We start from the raw sequence: 20095 nt of genomic DNA, 5'->3' as shown, positions 1-20095 counted from the left end.
GAGATAAGCTTACAGCAATTATTAGGGGCCAAAAAAATAGAGGTAAACATACAAGAAAATTCTTTTTTAAACTTAGGCGGAACTATCTAGTTTTCTTCCGCTTATCACTAACTCCCCACCCCTCTTTTTACTAAACCACAATAGCGGTTATTAGCGCAGGGAGCCGCACTGAATGCTCCGCACTGCTCCCAACGCTCATAGTGTTCCTATGAGCATCAGGAGCAGCACAGTGCATTCTGCACAGATCCTTGTGCTAATAACCACTATCACACTTTAGTAAAAGTAGAGGTTAATTTTTTACATCCAAAGGTGTAGATATAGATATGGGGATTGAAGACTGTCTTGATATAAGAAAATTCTTCAAGTGTTCCGGGTCATGGAAAATATAAGTTTTTTTTTCTGAAATCTTAATAATACACTTACATGGAAATTGCAGGAAAAAAAAAGTTCTGAATATTTAAAGAGGATGTATAAGAAAATTTGAGAGGTATATTTACAGCAGGAAAAGATTCCTGTTATAAGTTCAAATTCAGGATCCATGCTAAAAAAGCACAACTTGTGGTAAAATAATCCATCTTAACAGTAGCACACATTGATGAATTCCCTCCTAACCTTTTCCTGTACTCAGAGCAGAAGAATCAATCAGGCCTAAGTCTAGTTCACAGTGGCAGGGGGTTTTCTGAGAGAGATGGAAGGACTCTCAAGTCCTCAACTCTCTGGCATGCCTCACCCTTTTCACAAGCACTGATCCATTAAAGTTGGTGAATTTGGTCAGTTAAATCTCTATTACCCCATCTGTTGATGGTATGAGATACATACTTGATCATACTCTAATGATCTCTTACCAATCTACAAAGTTTGGAATGCTTTGCCAACAGAAATTAGGCTGGAAAATCAGTGAAATATTTAAGAAATGCTTTAAAATGTTTCTATTTAAACGGTATATATTTTTTTTCAAATTCTTTATTCATTTTTCCATCTTACATTAAAAACACAATATTACATCATTTAAACCTCGTAAACATCACTTGTATTTCTTCTAACATCATCTTAAAAACATAAATTTATACCCTCCCCACCCACCCTTCCCACAAATATTTTAATCAAAAATATCACATAAATATTAAATTCTTATCTATTGATCAAACCTTTAATATAACTTTATACCCTCCCCCCTCCACCCTATGTATAAGTGTACTTTCAGTGGATAATGGTGTATAATCATTGCAATAATTTGTCAATGGCCCCCAAATCTTTTTAAAATTATTATAATTCCCTCTTTGTATGGCAATTGTTCTTTCCATTTTATAAATGTGGCACAACGCATTCCACCAGAAGGTATAGTTAAGTCTACTGTAATTTTTCCAATTACTGGTAATATGTTGTATGGCAACTCCTGTTATGATCAATAAAAGTTTATTATTGCTTGATGAAATTTGACTTTTTGTTCTCATTGACATACCAAACATTATTGTATCATATGATAATGCTACATGGTTTTCTAATAAACAATTAATTTGAGACCAAATTGATTTCCAAAATGCCATGATACAGGGACAATAGAATATTAAATGATCTAAAGTCCCTGCTTCCAGATTACAATGCCAGCACCTATTAGACTTAGAGCTATCTAACTTTTGTAATTTAACTGGGGTCCAAAATGCTCTATGTAAAAGAAAAAAACAAGTTTGTCTCATAGATACGGACACCGTAGATCTCATTCTCCAAGACCAAATTCATGGCCATTGAGACGCAGTAATTTGATGCTTTATCTCAATGCTCCAGATGTCCCTAAGTCCATTTTTAGGTTTTTTATTTATAAATCCATTTATCAATTTATACCACTGTGCGATCTGGTGACCCAAGAAGTCCACCTGAAAGCATAAGAACTCCAGACTATACTGATTATTGAGATTTTTCCATTCAGGGAACCCCACCTGAATAGCCTGTTTCAGTTGCAACCATCTAAAGCTTTGTGATTTATTAAGACCATATTTATGTTGCAACTGTGAAAAGTCAAGCAGCTTACCATTTGAAATAACATCGCCCAAAATTCATATACTTGCAATCATCCAATTCTTCCAGATGACCTTAAATCCACCAATTTGAATCTTGGAGTTTAACCATATAGTTTGATTTGTTGATTTATAGATTGGAATAGGCATTAAATTAATAACATATCAGAGAGTTTTCCATGTATCCATAAATATTCTGTTTTCTTTATATAATCTAGAACATGACATAATCGTAAACGGAACATAAGTCGCCACTCCAACCACAACCAATCTGGGGTATTATCAATGAGCTCTGGGAGGACCCAATACATACCCTGTTGCAAAATATAGGCTTGATGATACCTATAGAAATTGGGAAAATTTACCCCACCCTCCGCAATTGATTTTTGTAAAGATACTAAAGCAATTCTAGGAGTTTTGCCCAACCAAACAAATTTTATAAGAATACTTTTATAAAAGGACCCCTTAAAAAAAACTGGTAACATTCCCATCTGATAACAAACCACAGGCAATATCATCATTTTAATAGTTTGAACTCTCCCCCACCAAGACAGATGTAATGGATTCCATTGCTCGCACATTTCTGTTACCTTCTGCAATAAAAAATTTTCATTCTCTTTCATTGTGTCTTCCAGCGTGTTTTTATCCAAATTCCCAAATATTTTAATCCATCTTCCTTCCATACAAAAGAAAATGAATCAAACAAGCCTTTTGTACAACACACGTTTAGTGGAAATACTTCAGATTTACTCCAATTTATCTTATATCCTGAAAATTTTCCAAATTTCTCAATCAATTCAAGTAAGCATGGAATGGTTGTTTCTGAATTTCTCAAATGAAGCAAAATATCATCTGCATATGCAGAGACATTGTATTCCCGGTCTGAATAAGAAATACCCTGTATCTCCTTTACCTGCTGAATAGCTAATAACAAGGGTTCCAAAACAATATCAAAAAGCAAAGGAGATAGGGGACTTGTCTAACCCCCCTCCGCAAATTAAAGCGTTCTGAAAAATTATTATTAATATATAATTTTGCAACAGGGGAACTATACAATGTTTGAATCATTTGTATAAATCTTGAACCTATTCCAAACCATTCCATAGCTTGATACATGAAGGTCTATTCCATCTGATCAAAGGCTTTTTCTGCATCCAAGGACACAGAAAAAGCCGGATCTTTCATGGCTTTTGTTAAATTTAACATATGAAAAGCCAATCTTGTGTTATTAGATGAATGTCTCCCAGCAACGAATCCAGTTTGATGCATATCAATAATAAAAGGGAGAGCCTTGGCTAAGCGTAAAGCCAATGTCTTAGCCAAAAGTTTTCCATCTACATTAATTAATGATATAGGCCTGTAATTTGAAACCAATGTGGGATCTTTGTTTGGCTTTGGCAAAACTATAGTCAATGATTCCGCCATAGTACCTGTAATGCAACCCTTATTTAGCTGAGACTGATATAATTTCAATAAATAAGATAATAGGGTAATTTGAAATGATTTATACAATTCTACCGTGAAACCATCACCACCTGGAGCAGATCCAACTCTAAGAGACTTCAACGCTGTTTCTAATTCTTTTAATGATATAGGCTCCTCTAAACTTTTTTTTATATGCTCAGGAATTTTCGGCCCCTCAATTAGATTCAAAAACTCTAAACCATCTTTTCTCCTATTTTCATAAGGCTCAGAAGAATATAGGTCTTTATAAAAATTTAGAAATTGACTTAAAATGCTTCCAATTTGCGTATGTGTCTCTACTTTCTCATCCTTTATTGCAACAATTTTTGATTATCTTTTCTTCACTTTAAGATAATTTGCCAATAATCTTCCCGCCTTATTTGAACTTCCATAATACAAAGTTTGTTGGGAAAACAAATCCTTCCTTACAAATTTTGATGATATCTCATTATATTTACCTTTTGCTTTTAAGAAAGCCTGCAGGGTACTTTGTTCCCACTTATCAACTAATTTAGCTTCCAAATGTTTAATTTCTTTTTCCAAATCAGAAAATTGTTTTTTAAGTTGTTTTCTAATATATGCCGAATATGAAATAATATTGCCTCTCATGGTAGCCTTAAATGCATCCCATAATGTTTCTATGGTAATTTCTTCTGAAGAATTAATTTGAAAAAATTCAATCATTTTTAATTTAAATTCTTCAAGGAAATTTGAATCCGCAATCAATGTATTATCGAATCTCCAAACAGACCTGCTATACTCTTGCTCCTCAACTTAAATTCAATCCATACACCCCAATGATCAGACAAAATGATAGGGTCTATGGATACTTTTGTCACTTGTACTATTTGGTTTGAGACAAAAATATAATCTATTCTTGAAAAGGATTTATGAACTTGTGAACAAAAAGAAAATTCCCGCTCATTAAAATGAAGTATCCGCCATATATCTTTCAAATCACAAGATTGTATCAAATTATCTAACCCTAAGGACTTCATAATTTTACTAGGTTTTTTATCCATTAATGGATCCATAACAGCATTGAAATCTCCAGCCACTATCAAATTAGAAGCAGCCAGTGGGAGTAGTAATTGTTGTAACTTCTTAAAAAATTCACCTCGATTTGTATTTAGGGCATATACATTAAACAGATCCAGGGTATTATTTCCCATGCTCATTTCTTTATTTGATGGTTAAGGCCATTAACATTTAATGAAAAAAGTTTAACCTCCATTATATATTTGTTTTCTAAGTATTCAGATATAATTCATTTAAAATGAACAGACACCATTTCTAATATTTTAAAATTTTGCACATAAAATACCCCTATCCCTAATATTTCCTTCCCTACCCTTCCCCCCACCCTCCCTCCCCAAATTTTTATTAAAAGTGTTAACTTGGTGACACACATATTAGATCAGACAATGATAAGCTCCCTTAGACCCTCTTTAAATCAATACTCAAAAATAACTCACATAGGAAATACTTATTAGATATAATAATTCTTCATAACTTATTCTAGTTCATAAATTATACAATATTATCTGTTTAATGAATTAGTATACATTTTAGAAACCTTTAAACTAATATCCTATATTAGTTTGCCTAAACAACAAGTTATATTCCAATTATTTCACCCTATAATTAATATATTTTAATCATATGCTTACTCCAACTTAGTACCAATTTAATACCTTACAATAAAGACTTTTTACATCTAAGATAGAAATCAGTATTAGATTCAAATTTCTCTTAGTTCCATTTATCAACAAATTATATAACTTATGATATAGAATTCATTAATTAACATCCATATTTTATCATCCTCTTATTTATGTTTAATTAAAACTTTCATAAAATTTCATTAATCTTAACTTTCCCCAACTTATATAATTTAATACTCACAACAAATTTAAATTTATTGAATCTGCATAAGATTAAAAACATAACAACCATCTTTTGGGGAATGTATTATATTACCTTTTACTAAATCTTTTAATTAAATCAATTTATTTAATTAAAGCATTTTATTTTAATAGCAAGAATCCAACGAAAACCCATAATTAGAACTAAGCACATTTAAAACCATTCAGAGTCTATTTCTTATATTTCAATTAATATATGAGATATAAATAAATAAATATAGATTAACTTCTACCATTATAATACTCTCCCTTGAAAAATTAATTCACTTATGGAATTTCTCTTTCTATATTCTATAATTGAATCACTTGTATTTATCTAAAGTATACAAAAAACAAAATTAATAAAATATCTTATTTGTTGCATATACAAGTCCTCCTATGAACCATGAATCTACAAGAATCTTCTTAAGCAGTCTCATTTACTAAGGGATTATCTTCCGAAAATAAATCTTATATATTTCCTCTCAAACCAACAAACGAACTTCACAACCTGACATTATTCCATACTTTCCAAGTTCCTGCATCAGATTCTTTAACTTATCAACACCCCTCTTGTTTTGTCAGAGAAAATTATGCTATTCCTGTACATTCTTTCTTTTTATCACCAACATCCTTGATGATTTGTCCTTCTTTTAAATTCTGAAGTCACCATAAGCCAAATCCAGTGATCTGTAAACAAGAATCATTAACATATTATATTTCAGATTTTCATGTTTAGAATGAAGGATGTTAGAGGGATGAAGACCAGCTGGGCTTAAAATAAAATATTATCATAAAATGTTGTACTGTGAAATCCCTCCTTCCATCTGGATATGGAGAGTGATACCAAGTGTCCAGCTCATAGCTACCAAATACATTCATCTTTATCCTGTTACTGCCTTCCGTGATCTGACCCTGAAGCCGCAACTTCCTCAAGTCCTCTGATACTCGAGCTTGAGTCCGACGAAATAGCTCCAATTCTTACTCACTGGTCAGGTTTTCCAACAATGCTAGGAAGTTCTTCTTTACCCAACGAGTGGTGGACTACTGGAATGCGCTTCCAGAGGGCGTAATAGGGCAGAGTATAGTACTGGGGTTTAAGAAAGGATTGGACAATTTCCTGCTGGAAAAGGGGATAGAAGGGTATAAATAGAGGATTACTGCACAGGTCCTGGACCTGTTGTGCCGCCGCGTGAGCGGACTTCTGGGCATGATGGACCTCAGGTCTGACCCAGGAGAGGCATTGCTTATGTTCTTATGTTCTTATGTTCTTATGGCTCCCTGATGTTTCCATAGGCTTCTTGGTGTTCCATGTATTTCTCCTTCTTCTCTTTGGTAAAGGCAGAATTTCTTTTCTTACACAACTCAGTCACTTTTTCTTTATACCGCATTTGCCTTTCTGTAGGTTCCTTGCACTCATCTGCAGACAAGTTATGATAGAGATAGAAAAATGTCTTTAATGTTTTCCTGTTGGATGTCCTAGAGAATTTCAGCCTGGCATAGAACAGTTCATATTGAAATTGTCACTTTCATGGAGGTGGTGACACTTGGGCCGATGAGAGAGGTCACTGCCAAAGACCTTCAGCAACATGACCTTGGCTATGCTTTCATCATGTGACACGTTAGGACTAGAAATATCGATGTCATACTCCAAGGATGGAGCATTCCCTGTTAGGGATCTTAGAAGAGATTTATTCTGATCAGATGCATTTTTGTATCTCTAGTACAAAAGTCAACCACTTGCACAGTTTTCGATCCAGACGAGCGGGTCTGTCAGAGCGGATATTTTCTCGAACTCACAGGGGTGGGCTGCTGTTGACTACGTGTCACTCTCTTGATAGAATACTTCTGCACCAAATGATTACAGATTGCAAACTGGGCTGGAAATTTGAGAGCTCCAACTAAGCCTGGCTGAAGAACAGGTCACCCGTGCGGATCATTGAGAATTCCCATCACTTTCCGAGCTGTCTGTGTGCTCAACATCCGTGGAGATATCAGAATCCTCTATTCCATCTGAACTGCTGCCTGCATTTATCTTCCCGTGCAGCATTTCAGATCGCTAACGGTTGCACAACCAATCATTTTGCCTGCGTATTACCAGACGAGTTCAAGCATTCCATTTCTGAATTTCAATCCAGCTCCAAACATCAGAGCATCCATTGTTAACAAAAAATCAAATTAAAACCATTTTAAAATCTCTCCTTGCAATGTCACAACCAGTTAAAGTATCCAAAGACTCTCTAAATGTAGGGAACAAAGACATCAGGAGACCTTCTCGTTCCAAGTATACGCTCCTCATGAAACTTCTCTGTCATTTCAATATTCACATTCAATGTCAAAGTATGAAATAAGCACTATGACTTATCCATATGACTCTAAAAATATATCAGATCTTTACCATTTATAATAATCATGACTTCCCCACGTATTAAAATTTCATCCTTCCACTCCAATCCCAATAGGGAGAAAGTCTAATATACTCTCCGAATCATATTTCCATAAAATGTCTGGTATAATATAACAGGAACGGAGAGAGGAAATTTTTTTCTATAAGTCTAGGCAACCCGAAAGTTACCTTTGCGGAGAGATTCCTTTAAAATCATGTATTCTGACTTTATGTATTTTCAATAAATTGCAGAATAGATGTAATTTCCATAAAAGTATTCATTTAATGAATCTTGAGACTACAACTCAATATAGAAGCCGGGAAGGCATTCCATTTCTCATTGTTTCTGCCGTTGAATCTTGTAGTTTAAATTGGATTTAAAATAAAAACGTTCTTTAACGTTTTCCCCATAAGCTTTCACGGAGAATATATTTCACTCATAGCCTATAACATTAAGTAAAGTCCCATGATCAGTACTCAAAAAGATGAAAAGAAAAATATTTCAAAGGAAAGTTAAAAATCATACATTCTGCACAATCAATCTTTCTTCAATATATCTTTTCAAATCTATATTAACATGGGCTGTTCCTGCTGATCAATGAATTCATGTAACTTTTCTGGATCATCAAAAGTAATTGTCCTGTTCTCAAAAGTAATTCTCATTAGTGCTGGGTATAATAAACCATATTTAGCCCCCATAACTCTCAATTGTGGTCTCAGCGCTAAAAAACCTTTTCTTTTAATTGCTGTATTTCTAGCAAAGTCAGGAACAATATGAATACGCGCATCCTGGCACTTCAAGTTCCTGTTTTGTTTTGCCACTTGGAATATTTCTAAAACCTGTTGATACCTCAGCAGCTTAAATATTAAAGGATGAAGACCCTTTTGCCTATCATCTCTCTTTACAGGGATTCGGTGAGCCCTTTCGATTTCGAGAGGAAACTTTGATTTTATAGGCAGTATCTTAGGCAAAAAATTCTTTAGAAAGGAAATAGCACTCCCTTTCTCCACCCCTTCTGGGAGACCTAAGATACGCAAATTACTCCTCCTCTCACGATTTGAAACATCCTCCAGCTCTCGGGTAAGAAGTTCAATTTTTTTCCGATCCAACTTGCTTTTGACTATCTCCGTTTCAGCTGTCTCCATTCTTTTCTCAATATTACTTGTTTTAATTTCAGCTTGTTCCAACCTTCATCTGTGAGATCATTCACTTTATTAGCTATGCCCAAAACAATCTCTTTTATTTCTTTCAACTCCTTTATAATATCGCTGTCGCCATTTTTTGATGGTGTTGATTTCAACGGTGTTTCTGGCTCCGGCTTTGCTCTTTTGACACTCGCAGAAGTTACAATGCTGAATCACTTTTATTCTGCTTTCCCGAAGCCATTATACATTCTTACCCTTTTCTTAAAAACAAATTTCAGAACTTTTGCGTGACTTATTATCACTATCAAGGTCTATCAAAATATAGCCCATTCACTATCCGACCTTCTCCATGTGCGACCAAGCCACGCCCCCATTTAAATGGTATTTAAATAATTAAATTTTTAACTGTAAATGGTTAAAAGGAATACTTCTGGCTATGTATCTAACTTGAGCTGGATTATTTTATTGTGATCCACACTGAACCTTATAGTTTGTTTTTTTAATGTTATTTTTATTCAAATTTTACATTTTAGACAAGCACTTCAACTTGAATATAGATTAAAATTAAAATACAGGAAACATGGATGGTATTCCCATCCAGGGAATTATTTAAAGAAAAATTTAACATTCATTATTTCATCCACAATGATCCAAGACTTAAGCAAATAACAAAAGATGGAAATCACACAAATCATTTATCAGGACATAATAGAAATAAGACCGCTTTTGGCTGCCGGTTCGCTAAACTGTCAGAATCACCATTGGTCCTATGGTTACTCCCTCCCCCCTTTCTTGGCCATAATAAATTGTAACAACTGTTTGGATTAAAAAAATAGGAAAGATTTTCCGTCTAATGAGATACAGCACTTAGCAGGAAATTTTAATACAAAGGAAGCACCCAGAGCAATAACTCTAGGTCTATAAGCCAGAAAATCTTTTCTTCTCTTCTGCGTCTCATGAGAAATATCTGGAAATATACGAATTATTTAACCCACAAAAGTTTTATTCATATGTCTGAAATAAGTTTGAAAAATCAAATCCCTGTCAAACTCTAAAGCAAATGAAACAATAAGGGTAGTCCTCTCAGTTATTACTTCCAGAGAGCTTTCCAGAAAATTTGTTAAGTTCATTCCACTTTTATTCAGTCCCTCTTTAATGATGCGCGAATCTCGCATCAAGCGTCTGGATCAGGTTACCAGAATGCGCGGCTGCCGGAGGATTCAGCCACGTAGCTCCCTTCCTCTTCTCCATCAGTTGGCTGAGAAATAGAAGCGGCAAAGCCGCGAAAACAGTACTGGAGGCCAAGCGGGAACAAAGACACACTCTGCCCTGCTTCTCCGATGGAAAATTTGACCGCTGCTTGTTGGGAGAGTCAGAGGACACTGACACGGAGCTCACCGCCAGATGTCCAACTCAATCGCCATCTTGGATCCCCCGAACCTTATAGTTAAATACGGAATATGAGGGGGTGCTGAAAAGTTCTCAGCCCAACTAAGAAGAGAATGACGTGGATATGGTTCAATCAATGATTACATTACATTAGAGATTTCTTTTCTGCCATTACCTTGCGGTTCAAGGTGGATTACAAAAGAGGTATAGAAGTTAGTTTACAAAAGAAGTTCTCTGGTCATTTCCAGAGTGAGTAAAGAGTAGATCAGGTTGATTCGGGGGGTCAGGAAAAAGATGGGAGGAAGGAAGGTATTCATAGTGTTAAGACTTTTTCAGGGATTCAAACAACGTCAAAAACATAGAATTTTGTTTCTAAAAATTGGCACTTAATGACACTTTTCAACTACTGTGGCAAAATAACGTTCATAATTTAGGAAATTGGTTGGTTGGGCTGAGAACTGTCCAGTACCCCCACAAATTTTTAGACTGAATCAGGTTGGGCAGACTAGATGGACCATTCGGGTCTTTATCTGCCATCATGTACTATGTTACTGTATAAATAGAACGGTAATAAAATGTAAGTTTGTATGTCCAATATCCCCATGGAGGGGGTCCATGGAGCTGGGGAGGGGATTGGAGGGGACTAGAAGGAAGATTCAGTTCTCAGAAAGGATGGTGTGGAGTGAAGGCAACTATCTTTCAGATCTGAAGCACTTTGATGATGGATCATAGACAAGCACTCTCCAAGTGTGTGGTCACACCTGGGAATAATAAACAAGAGAGACCCTTGGGTATGGGGAGGGGTGTGGGATCTCATTGTAGGGTTTTATTTAAATAAGTTAGTGGGAGCTGAACAACAGGGTGGAAAACAGTCACTCAATGGTAGGGTTGGGCCTGATAGAAAATATTCTCAAATTTGTAATGGAGGATATAGACATACTGGGACTGACCAAAGGTCCATCAAACCCAGTATCTTGTTTCCAACAGTGGCCAATCCAGGTCACAAGTACCTGGCAAGATCCCAAGGAGTAAAACAGAGTTTATGCTTCTTATCCTAGGAATAAGCAGTGGATTTCTCCAAGTCCATCTTAATAATGGCTTATGGACTTTTATTTTAGGAAATTATCCTAACCTTTGTTAAACCTTGCTAAACTAACTGCTTTCACCACATTCTCTGGCAATGAATTCCAGAGTTTAATTACATGTTGAGTGAAGAAATATTTTCTCTAGTTTGTTTTAAATCTACTACTGTACTTAGTAGCTTCATGGCATGCTCTTAGTATTTTTGGAAAGAGTAAACAAGCGATTCACATCTACCCATTCCACTCCATTCAGTATCTCCATTCCATCATCATATCACTCCTGAGCATTTCTTTATAGGGAAATCATCCCATTCCTTTGATCATTTTCATCACCATTTCTGTACCTTTTCTTATTCAACTATATCTTTTTTGAGATTTGTCAACCCAGAATTGTACACAGTATTCGAGATGAGGCCACATTATGGATCAATACAAGAGCATTAAACATCCTAATTTGTTTGCCATTCCTTTCCATTTGCTTTCTTAGCCACTGCACACACTTAGCTAAGGCTTTCAACGTATCCTCAATGACGACACCTTGATCCTTTTCCTGGTGGTGACTCCTAATGTGGAACTCTGCACCATATAGCTATAGTTTGGGATCCTCTTTCCCTTATGCATCACTTTGCACTTGCTCACATGAAACGTCATCTACCATTTTGATGCCCAGACTCCTAGTCCTGCAATGTCCTATTGCAATTTTTCACAATGCTTTTGCAATTTAATCACTTTGAACAACTTTGTGTCATCAGCAAATTTAATTATGTCACTAGTTATTTCCATCTCTAGATCATTGATACATATGTTCAAAAGCAGTGGTCCCAGCACAGACCCCTGGGGAACCCCACTTTCCATCCTTCTCCATTGATCATCAGCAAGGAAGAGATGGGTCGTTGTATGTCAACCTCACTTGAATAGAAATTGTCATATGAGCTTGCAGTGCTTATGTGATTTGATGTAGTGGAAGGTAGAGTCTGGATCTACTAGAGGTTATTCTAGACCTCTAACCAACTTCCATGTCAAGGACTGGAGATTTACTTTTTAACATTTTTAAGGTGTGAACCAGCCACAGCACACTGCTTTCATCTGGCAAAAGATGGCCTTTTAATTGAAATTGAAGACCTGGATCTTTCTGGAATATGAATATGAGTCAAGGAATACTTACCCTGATTTGGCTGGAGATGGTTATTAAGAAAGGATAGGAGAGAGATGTGTGTTATATTTTGTTTTTAAGTATTGTCATCATGTGTATTTTTATATTGTATGGATTATGCTCTAACCATTTTAGACAGCCTTTTTGTGTCGGGAAGGCAGTCTACAAAACAAATAGAATTGTCTACTTTACTGAGGACTGTAATCACTTCATCACTTTAAAATATTAATGCTACACTTCTTTCCTTGTTTCCCAATTAACCTAATTGAAAGCAAATTGGTTAAGAAGGTGCTCTGCAGGGTATCAGGGGGCTTGCGTCTAACAGATGACAGAGATAAAGTCCAATAATCCTATTATTAAGAATCAAAGCTGCCAACATTTAAAGAACTTGAATATATTTACCATGGGGCAGGGCAAGGTAGAGGTGGGACACTCAAGTGAAGAGACCCAGGCAGTATTTGATGTTGTTTTAGTGGAAGAAGCAGCTAGGATTCTGGGGTGAGGGCTGAGGAAGAAGCAGAGGAAAGGCTGACCCAAAATATTGCAGTGCCAGGGATAGAGCTGACAACTGACCCAGGTCAACCCTTATAGATTGAAACAAAGCAGGAGAGGCCTAGTGGTTAGAGCAGCAGACTGAGAAACCAGGGTTCAAATTCCACTTACCTCTAAAGCTCCTTGTGACCCTGAACTCTGGAACTTGCTACTCCAACATATCAGACTGCAGTCTTTTTTTGAATGTTTCAAAACAGGCTTGTAAATTTTTCTTTGTGGATATCTTCAATTAGCCTCATTTTCTATCCTCAGGTTCTCTGGATGCACTGGACAGGGGCCCTCACACACCTTCAAACAATATTCATTAAAGCAAATCAACTCCATTACTCGCCAAAAGAATCTTTCTTCTGTGGCCCACACCTGGTGCGAAACACAGATTAGAATCCCCCCATGTTGCACACACACATATCCGAAGTGCTAAATGTCCAGGTGACCTCGCTCCGAGGCAGCAACCGCTTAAATGAAAGCACTAAGCCAACGTGGACCTCATGGACCTGACGGACCTCGTGGTTCTAAACCCGCACGTCCTTAAAAATCTGAGGTCCGTGCTACTTGTAGTTAGTTTCTGGCTCTTACAGACCTCGATGACAATTTAGCGCTGACGGATCCATCTCAGCATAGGGAGGGAAAAGTATTAGGATCCGTCAGCGCTAAAATGTCACCGAGGTCTGTCAGAGCCAGAGATTAAAAACATTCCACCTTAATGAAGTTATGCAGAAAATCTCTCCTGCAAAAGATACCAGTGGCGGGGACCCGGCCCAACCGTCCTGGCTCTATAAACATTCAATTATTGCCAGCAAAGTAGCCGCGCCACTTTTAGTCTCTGGCTCTGACAGACCTCAGTGACATTTTAGCGCTGACGGATCCTAATGCTTTTCCCTCCCTATGCTGAGACGGATCCGTCAGCGCTAAATTGTCATCGAGGTCTGTCAGAGCCAGAAACTAACTACAAGTGGCACGGACCTCAGATTTTTAAGGACGTGCGGGTTTAGATCCGCGAGGTCCGTCAGGTCCATGAGGTCCACGTTTTACCCCTTCACGTTCCTCAAAACGTGAGACCGTTGACACTGAGCTTTGCCGCGTCAGAACGAAGAAGCCTAGCCTGACACAAGAATAGTCAGATCCCGTCACATGACTGGGACCTTTAAGCCATATTGAAAAAACCCCAAACCCCAAATGCATTATTAAGTACACCTAAATCCATTGAATGTCCATATTTAAACCCCCTGGGGTCAAAGTTCCCCAGGAGTAAATTAATCGTTGTTCTTTAATCGCTGCAAATACTGGGAGATGTTGCTCCCATGGGTCAGAGTTATATGCATTAAGATCATAAATGAAAACCACCTTCTCTGTGAGCCGCACGTACCTAATGTTCAGTCAATGGTGCTTGCAGCTGCTGATGCCTACCTAATACAGCTCAGATGTTCAGTGACTCTCAACTTGATTACTCTACTGGTTTGACCGATATATTACAGGCCACAAGGCATATCACACAGTACACACTTTTGGAATTAGAAACAAAGTGTCCCCTCAATACAAATTGTCAGCCTTTGTTTGGAATGGTGACACTTGTGGTCTGTATCATGTGTACACAGAATTTACAATGGCCACATATAAACTGAGCGGGAGCTTGCCTGTTGTGGTTTCTTTGAACCCCGTAGTAGGACAGTATTTCCACTATGTTGTGTCCCCCTGTGTATGCAAATATGGGATGATGAGACAAGTTTTGATGAGCGGCCATCTTTAGATCTGAGTTTTAAGAGAGGTGGATCGATTCCGGCGGTTGTGGTAAAGAATTTACTTTTAAGATTGTTAAAATAATAGTCAAGTGGTGAAGGCTTACATATTTAATGAATTCTGTTTAACAAACCTTTTTGTTTGTAATAGGGAGGATCCTTGAAACAGCATTGGGCAATAAACATATAAATACAGGGAGAAGTGCAATAGAGTAAGGCATGTATGCATTTTTTAAAAACAGTTGAAAAGGAAAATAAATATTACAAGGAGCTGATGAGGAAATGACCACGTAAAGCTTGCCGCGATGAAAGGATTTTGAGGCGGTGAGTGGTGGGGCTGAGGCTCATGAAATAGCTTAAAATTAGATATTCTAGAAGTTGTGAAAAGCTCAGAGTATTTGAAACATAATTACAGATTCTATTCTTTGCAAGGATTTATTTTTTTATTTAGGCATTTATATACCGCCTATGAAGGTTATCTAGGCGGTTTACAATCAGGTACTCAAGCATTTTCCTTATCTATCCCAGTGGGCTCACAAACTATCTAACGTACCTGGAATAATGAAGGACTAAGTGACTTGCCCAGGGTCACAAAGACCAGTGCAGGATTTGAGCCCACAACCTCAGGGTGCTGAGGCTGTAGCTCTAACCACTAGGCCACTCCTTCCTCAATCTTGTTTGCTTTTGTGGCTCTGTTGCACATTGGGTGGAAGGTTTCAATATGTTGTCTACAATGACACCCAGATCTTTACCTTGGGCGCTGACCTCAAGATGGACTCTAGCATACGGTAACTACGATTTAGGTTATTCTTCCCAATGTGCATCACTTTGCATTTGTCCACATTCAATTTCATCTGCCATTTGAATGCTCAGGTCTTCCAATTTCCCAAGCCAGTTCTTCTAGTTCCCAGACTGTTGCCCTAACCATTAGGCTACTCTTCATGAAAAAGTAGGTCCTCTCTTGCACTCTTCAAACTCTGCTCACTCATACATCCCCTTCAAGATTTTTCAGAGGTGATCCTTTCATGGACTTTAGTATGAAGGCCATCTTAGTGGGGTCGGACCTACCATTTAATACTCTAACTTTTCCAAGTGTGTTGAAAGAGGATACTGCAGGTGACAGGCCATTTGAATCCAACAGATATACAGTCTGTGCCCCAAGGTCAGTGGAGTTAAGGTATCCAAGCAGCTCAGAGTGCTACTCAGATAAAGAGCTTAAGGCATTAAGGAGGTGAGGGTGGTGCCTTAGGGAGAGTGATGTGTACATAGCAAATCTAAGGAAAAGATTGAAGGGATTATTACTGCTTCAGCTCTCTCACTGCCACCCATTATCTGCTCAGTTCAAGCAGTGCTTGGAACTAGCCACACCAATACACTACAAATCACAGGATAACGTAATAGTTCTGCCTATTTCTTAATACAGTGTCCTGCAAACTTTCTCGAGCTGTGGCACGCTAAAGGTAGTAACTGCAGCTCACAGTACCCAGAAGTGCGCGGGCGTCACCATAATGACATCACATGCATACATGACATCATCACGTCAATGTCCACGCCTGCACAAAAGCCCTTCAGACAGGCTCCGAGATGCCAGTGAGGGTGCCAGCAGGGAAGAGTGCCGGATAGGAGAGGTGCTGGTGCCGGCTGATTGTCTACAGGACGTATCTCTTATCGTGAGAGGCAGGTCCTGTAGCCAATCAGATGGCTCCAGCGCCTCTTCTCCTCCCCAGTGTGCTGCAGCACACAGTTTGCGATACGCTGCCTTAATACAAAGGGAAATGAATCATCTCATAAGATGGCAATTTTCAGCACTATTTACCCAGATAGATAGCCTACTGGCTTTGCTGCAAATTGTCCCTCTCACCTTTCAGCTAAAAATACTTACAGGCTTACAAAGGTTAATGTGGTGTCCCACAGGTGAGTGTAGGTTGTTGTCAGAGACCAGCATGTCATTTTCAAAGACAAACAAGCTATTTTTCTCTCCTACTCATCTGCCAGCAGATATGGCAGATGCAGAGTACATGGGGAATTTTAGGAGGTAATTTCTAAACATGCTCAGGTATATGTGGCCAAATAAGCATATAAATGGCTTGTTAAAAAATACCAACTGGCTTAAAAGTATGCATCATGATATAATGGTATGTATTATGTAGGTAGATATGTACAGGGGGTGAAAGTGGGGCAGATTGTGAACAGACTTCACTCATACATACATACTGGCCAATATTCAAAACACAGAGGTGCTCAGGATTTAGGACTGATTCTGATCCTTGAAGTTTGGTCATTTTGATCATTGGCCGATCCCTGATGTAAGTAGAGTTACCAGATTTTCCATCTGAAAAATCCAGATTCTTATTGCGCTCCGACTTTATGTAAGCCCCCCCCCCTTTTTTGTTCACCACCCCTCTTGGCTTCACTTTTCTCCATGTTTTAGTCAATCGTGCCCATTGTGCTTTCACATTATTTCCTGCCATTTTGTATGCTATTGACCCATAGTGTGGTTTTTCTGTATATTTTAACATTCATTATTGTTTTTTTACTCTTTAGCACACAGTACTTTGGATGCAATAACATATAAAAAGTTATTCGCGATTTTTCCATATTTGCGGGTCAGCTCCGCCCCTAACCCCCATGAATATGGAGGGAGAAGTGTATCTGATTTCTATTCAGTGTATTGTAAACATTTTAGGTGAATCTCATCATGAAGAGGCAGTTAATAAATTCCAATAAAATAAATAAATAAAATCTTCATCCCTCTCTAGAAAACCACAGCTGCTGCTTTAAGTATATAAACGTTGCTTCACTGGGTAGTAGTGTAGTCATGGCTGGGTCTGGGTGGGCAGGAGCCCATCCATTTCCAGCTGAGGCCCACCCAGCAGCAGCCTTGGTTACTACTACAGCCTTCAAAGGCACCCAGAACTCCCTTCTGCTCAGCTCAGCAATTGGCAGCAGTGTTCTGGAGCCACTGATGTCGGCACCCTGTGTGTGCTCAGTTTTTGCGCATGTTCAGTTTACATACGAGAACTGAGCATGTGAATAGTGCCCACATCAGTAGCTCAGGAACACTGCTGCTAACAGCCTGGGTCTGGGTGCCTTTGGAGGAGGTCCTCAGCTGGTGGGGCTTGAAATATCCTTTCCAGTTAATGTATTTATATTTTAAGTTGGCTTTGGGGTGCCAGAGGGAAGGGGGGGGGGCAGAGAGGAATTTTCATGCCCACCTATTTTGCCTATAGGTCCACCCAAAATTTTTTGTCTGACTATGCCACTTTTACCTGAACAGACTGAAGGTCTATCAAGCTAAATATCCTGTTTCCATGAGTGGCCAATTCAGGTCACAGTTATCGGGGTGGGATCCCAAAAGAGTACAATAGATATCACGTCACTTATCTCAGGAATACGCAGCAGATTTTCCTCATCCCCTTTAATAATGGTTTAAAGACAATTTATTCCAGGACCTAGTCCAAACCCACCACTAATGTTCCCTCTAAGCTATGCAAGAGTTCTCCAGCTTCATTGCTGCCAGTGGGGGGTGATGCTTCAATTCTGTTTTCAGTTGCTAAGGACAGGTAAGTTCTCTAGAGTTCTGCAGAACTTGCCCATCCTTCCCTATTTAAAATGTAATATTGAAACAACAACCTCCCCCGACAGGAATATAGGTGGAGGACTCCCGCCCAGCTTAGAAGGAACACTGCCCACCACCCCTGGCCTCAGTAAGTGCAGAGGGACACAGCAGTATTGGCCCTTGTGGAGGGTAATCTAGGCACGGCAGGCACATAGGTACCCCATGCATGCTGTGCCTAGGGAGGTTTCCTGAAAGTTCAGATAAGTGGATGCATATCTTATATGGACAAGTCAAACAAGAAAGACTTCATTGGAAGAATATTCTTTTAAAAATGTAAAATGAATCTATGAAAAAGTTGTGAAACATTTTGTCCGTTACTGTCTAAAGATCAACTTTTGATGATCAAACTGACATAACGTTTTACAACTTCATAGATCCATTTTTACATATATAATCTTAGTGAAGAATTGGTTGGATTATATTATATAAAGCAACTTATATAATTAGGTATGTTCACAAAAAAGTCTCCCCCTGGACATTCTGCTCTAAGGCAGAAATAATTTTGGGCTTGCATTTTATAAAATAGGAACATATGTCTTACCCTGAATCTGCCCTTTATTTTCCCCAGGGAACACCTATGTGTATATCACATAATATAGAATAAAGTTATAAAAAATAGGCTCTGTGTTTCTGAGTGACCACCCTCATGCATGTATACCCCAGACCAGTGGTGTAGCGAGGGGTGGTAGCACCCCCCTGTGCTCTCTTCTCTGCCTGCCCCCAACACACTCGCACCCTTCCTTTCCAACCCTGTACCTCTTTAAATCTTTGCCATCGCAAGCAGCTTCTCCAGCTTGCTGCTCACGCCGGTTTTGTTTTTCCATCTGATGTCACTTCCTGGCCCCGTGACCCGGAAGTAATTTCAGAGGGAGCAGGGCTAGCATGAGCAGCAAGCCAGAGTAGCTGCTCGCATTGGTGAAAATTCAAAGGGGGGGGGGCGGGAAAGGGAGGGCACGAGTGTGACGTAGAGGGTGGACAGGTGTCGGCACCCTCACCAAGACAGCGCCCAGGGCAGTCTGCCCCCCTTACTATGCACTGCCCCAGACAATTCTACAAGTGGCTATTTGAATATGTAAAAACACCGTTTATATGCTTAAGCCACTTCTAAAGTTATCCTCCATGGGTTAGATTCTGTAAAAGGTGCCCAAAGATAGGAGATGAAATGATGCACACTAAGCTAGTTTTCTGTAAAGGATGCTCTGCACAAAGCTTCCTTAATAGAATGCTAGCATAGTGTTCATTTCATACCTAACGTTGGGTGTGAGCATTTATGTCTGCCAAATGCTGTGTAGTTAAGTGCACAAATTTAAACACGTGTGTTATAGAAGAGTAAGCCAGATGTGTGTGTAACTTATAATTACCACCATTTATGTGATTGTTAACCAATTACTGATTGTGTCTAATTAGCTTATTTGCAGATCTATGATCTGCACCCAAATTTCTACGCTCATCTTTGCACAACTTATACAGAATCCCGTGGATAATACTCAGACAACATGGAAACTGGTGATTGAGCAGAGTAGGGAGCTTATGGGAAGAGAAGGGAGCAACTGTTGGAACTGTGTTCAGCAAAAAAAAAAACCAAACAAACAGGAAGGCTTAAGAAAGCCAACCAGTTAAAAGCCCCATATATTATATATATATATATA

The 20095-nt window shown here is 38.4% G+C and overlaps 1 protein-coding gene and 1 pseudogene across 2 annotated transcripts in view; both read right to left on the bottom strand.

The window, feature by feature from the left end:
- Positions 1–6049: 6049 nt before the first annotated feature.
- LOC117365504 lies at positions 6050–7433 on the bottom strand (annotated as a pseudogene).
- Positions 7434–13258: 5825 nt separating this feature from the next.
- Positions 13259–20095, bottom strand: part of MATK (megakaryocyte-associated tyrosine kinase) — a 77394-nt gene continuing 70557 nt past the window's right edge. For both annotated transcript variants that reach the window (XM_033957179.1, XM_033957180.1), the window contains exon 13: positions 13259–13379. In XM_033957179.1, the coding sequence (XP_033813070.1) occupies positions 13317–13379 (63 nt within the window). In that variant the 3' untranslated portion in view covers positions 13259–13316. The remainder of the gene's footprint in view (positions 13380–20095) is intronic.

Source organism: Geotrypetes seraphini, chromosome 8 (assembly GCF_902459505.1).
Source record: "Geotrypetes seraphini chromosome 8, aGeoSer1.1, whole genome shotgun sequence".
NCBI lineage: Eukaryota > Metazoa > Chordata > Amphibia > Gymnophiona > Dermophiidae > Geotrypetes > Geotrypetes seraphini.
The sequence above is the reverse complement of the archived record's forward strand: the minus strand, read 5'-3'. Positions and strand labels throughout refer to the sequence as shown.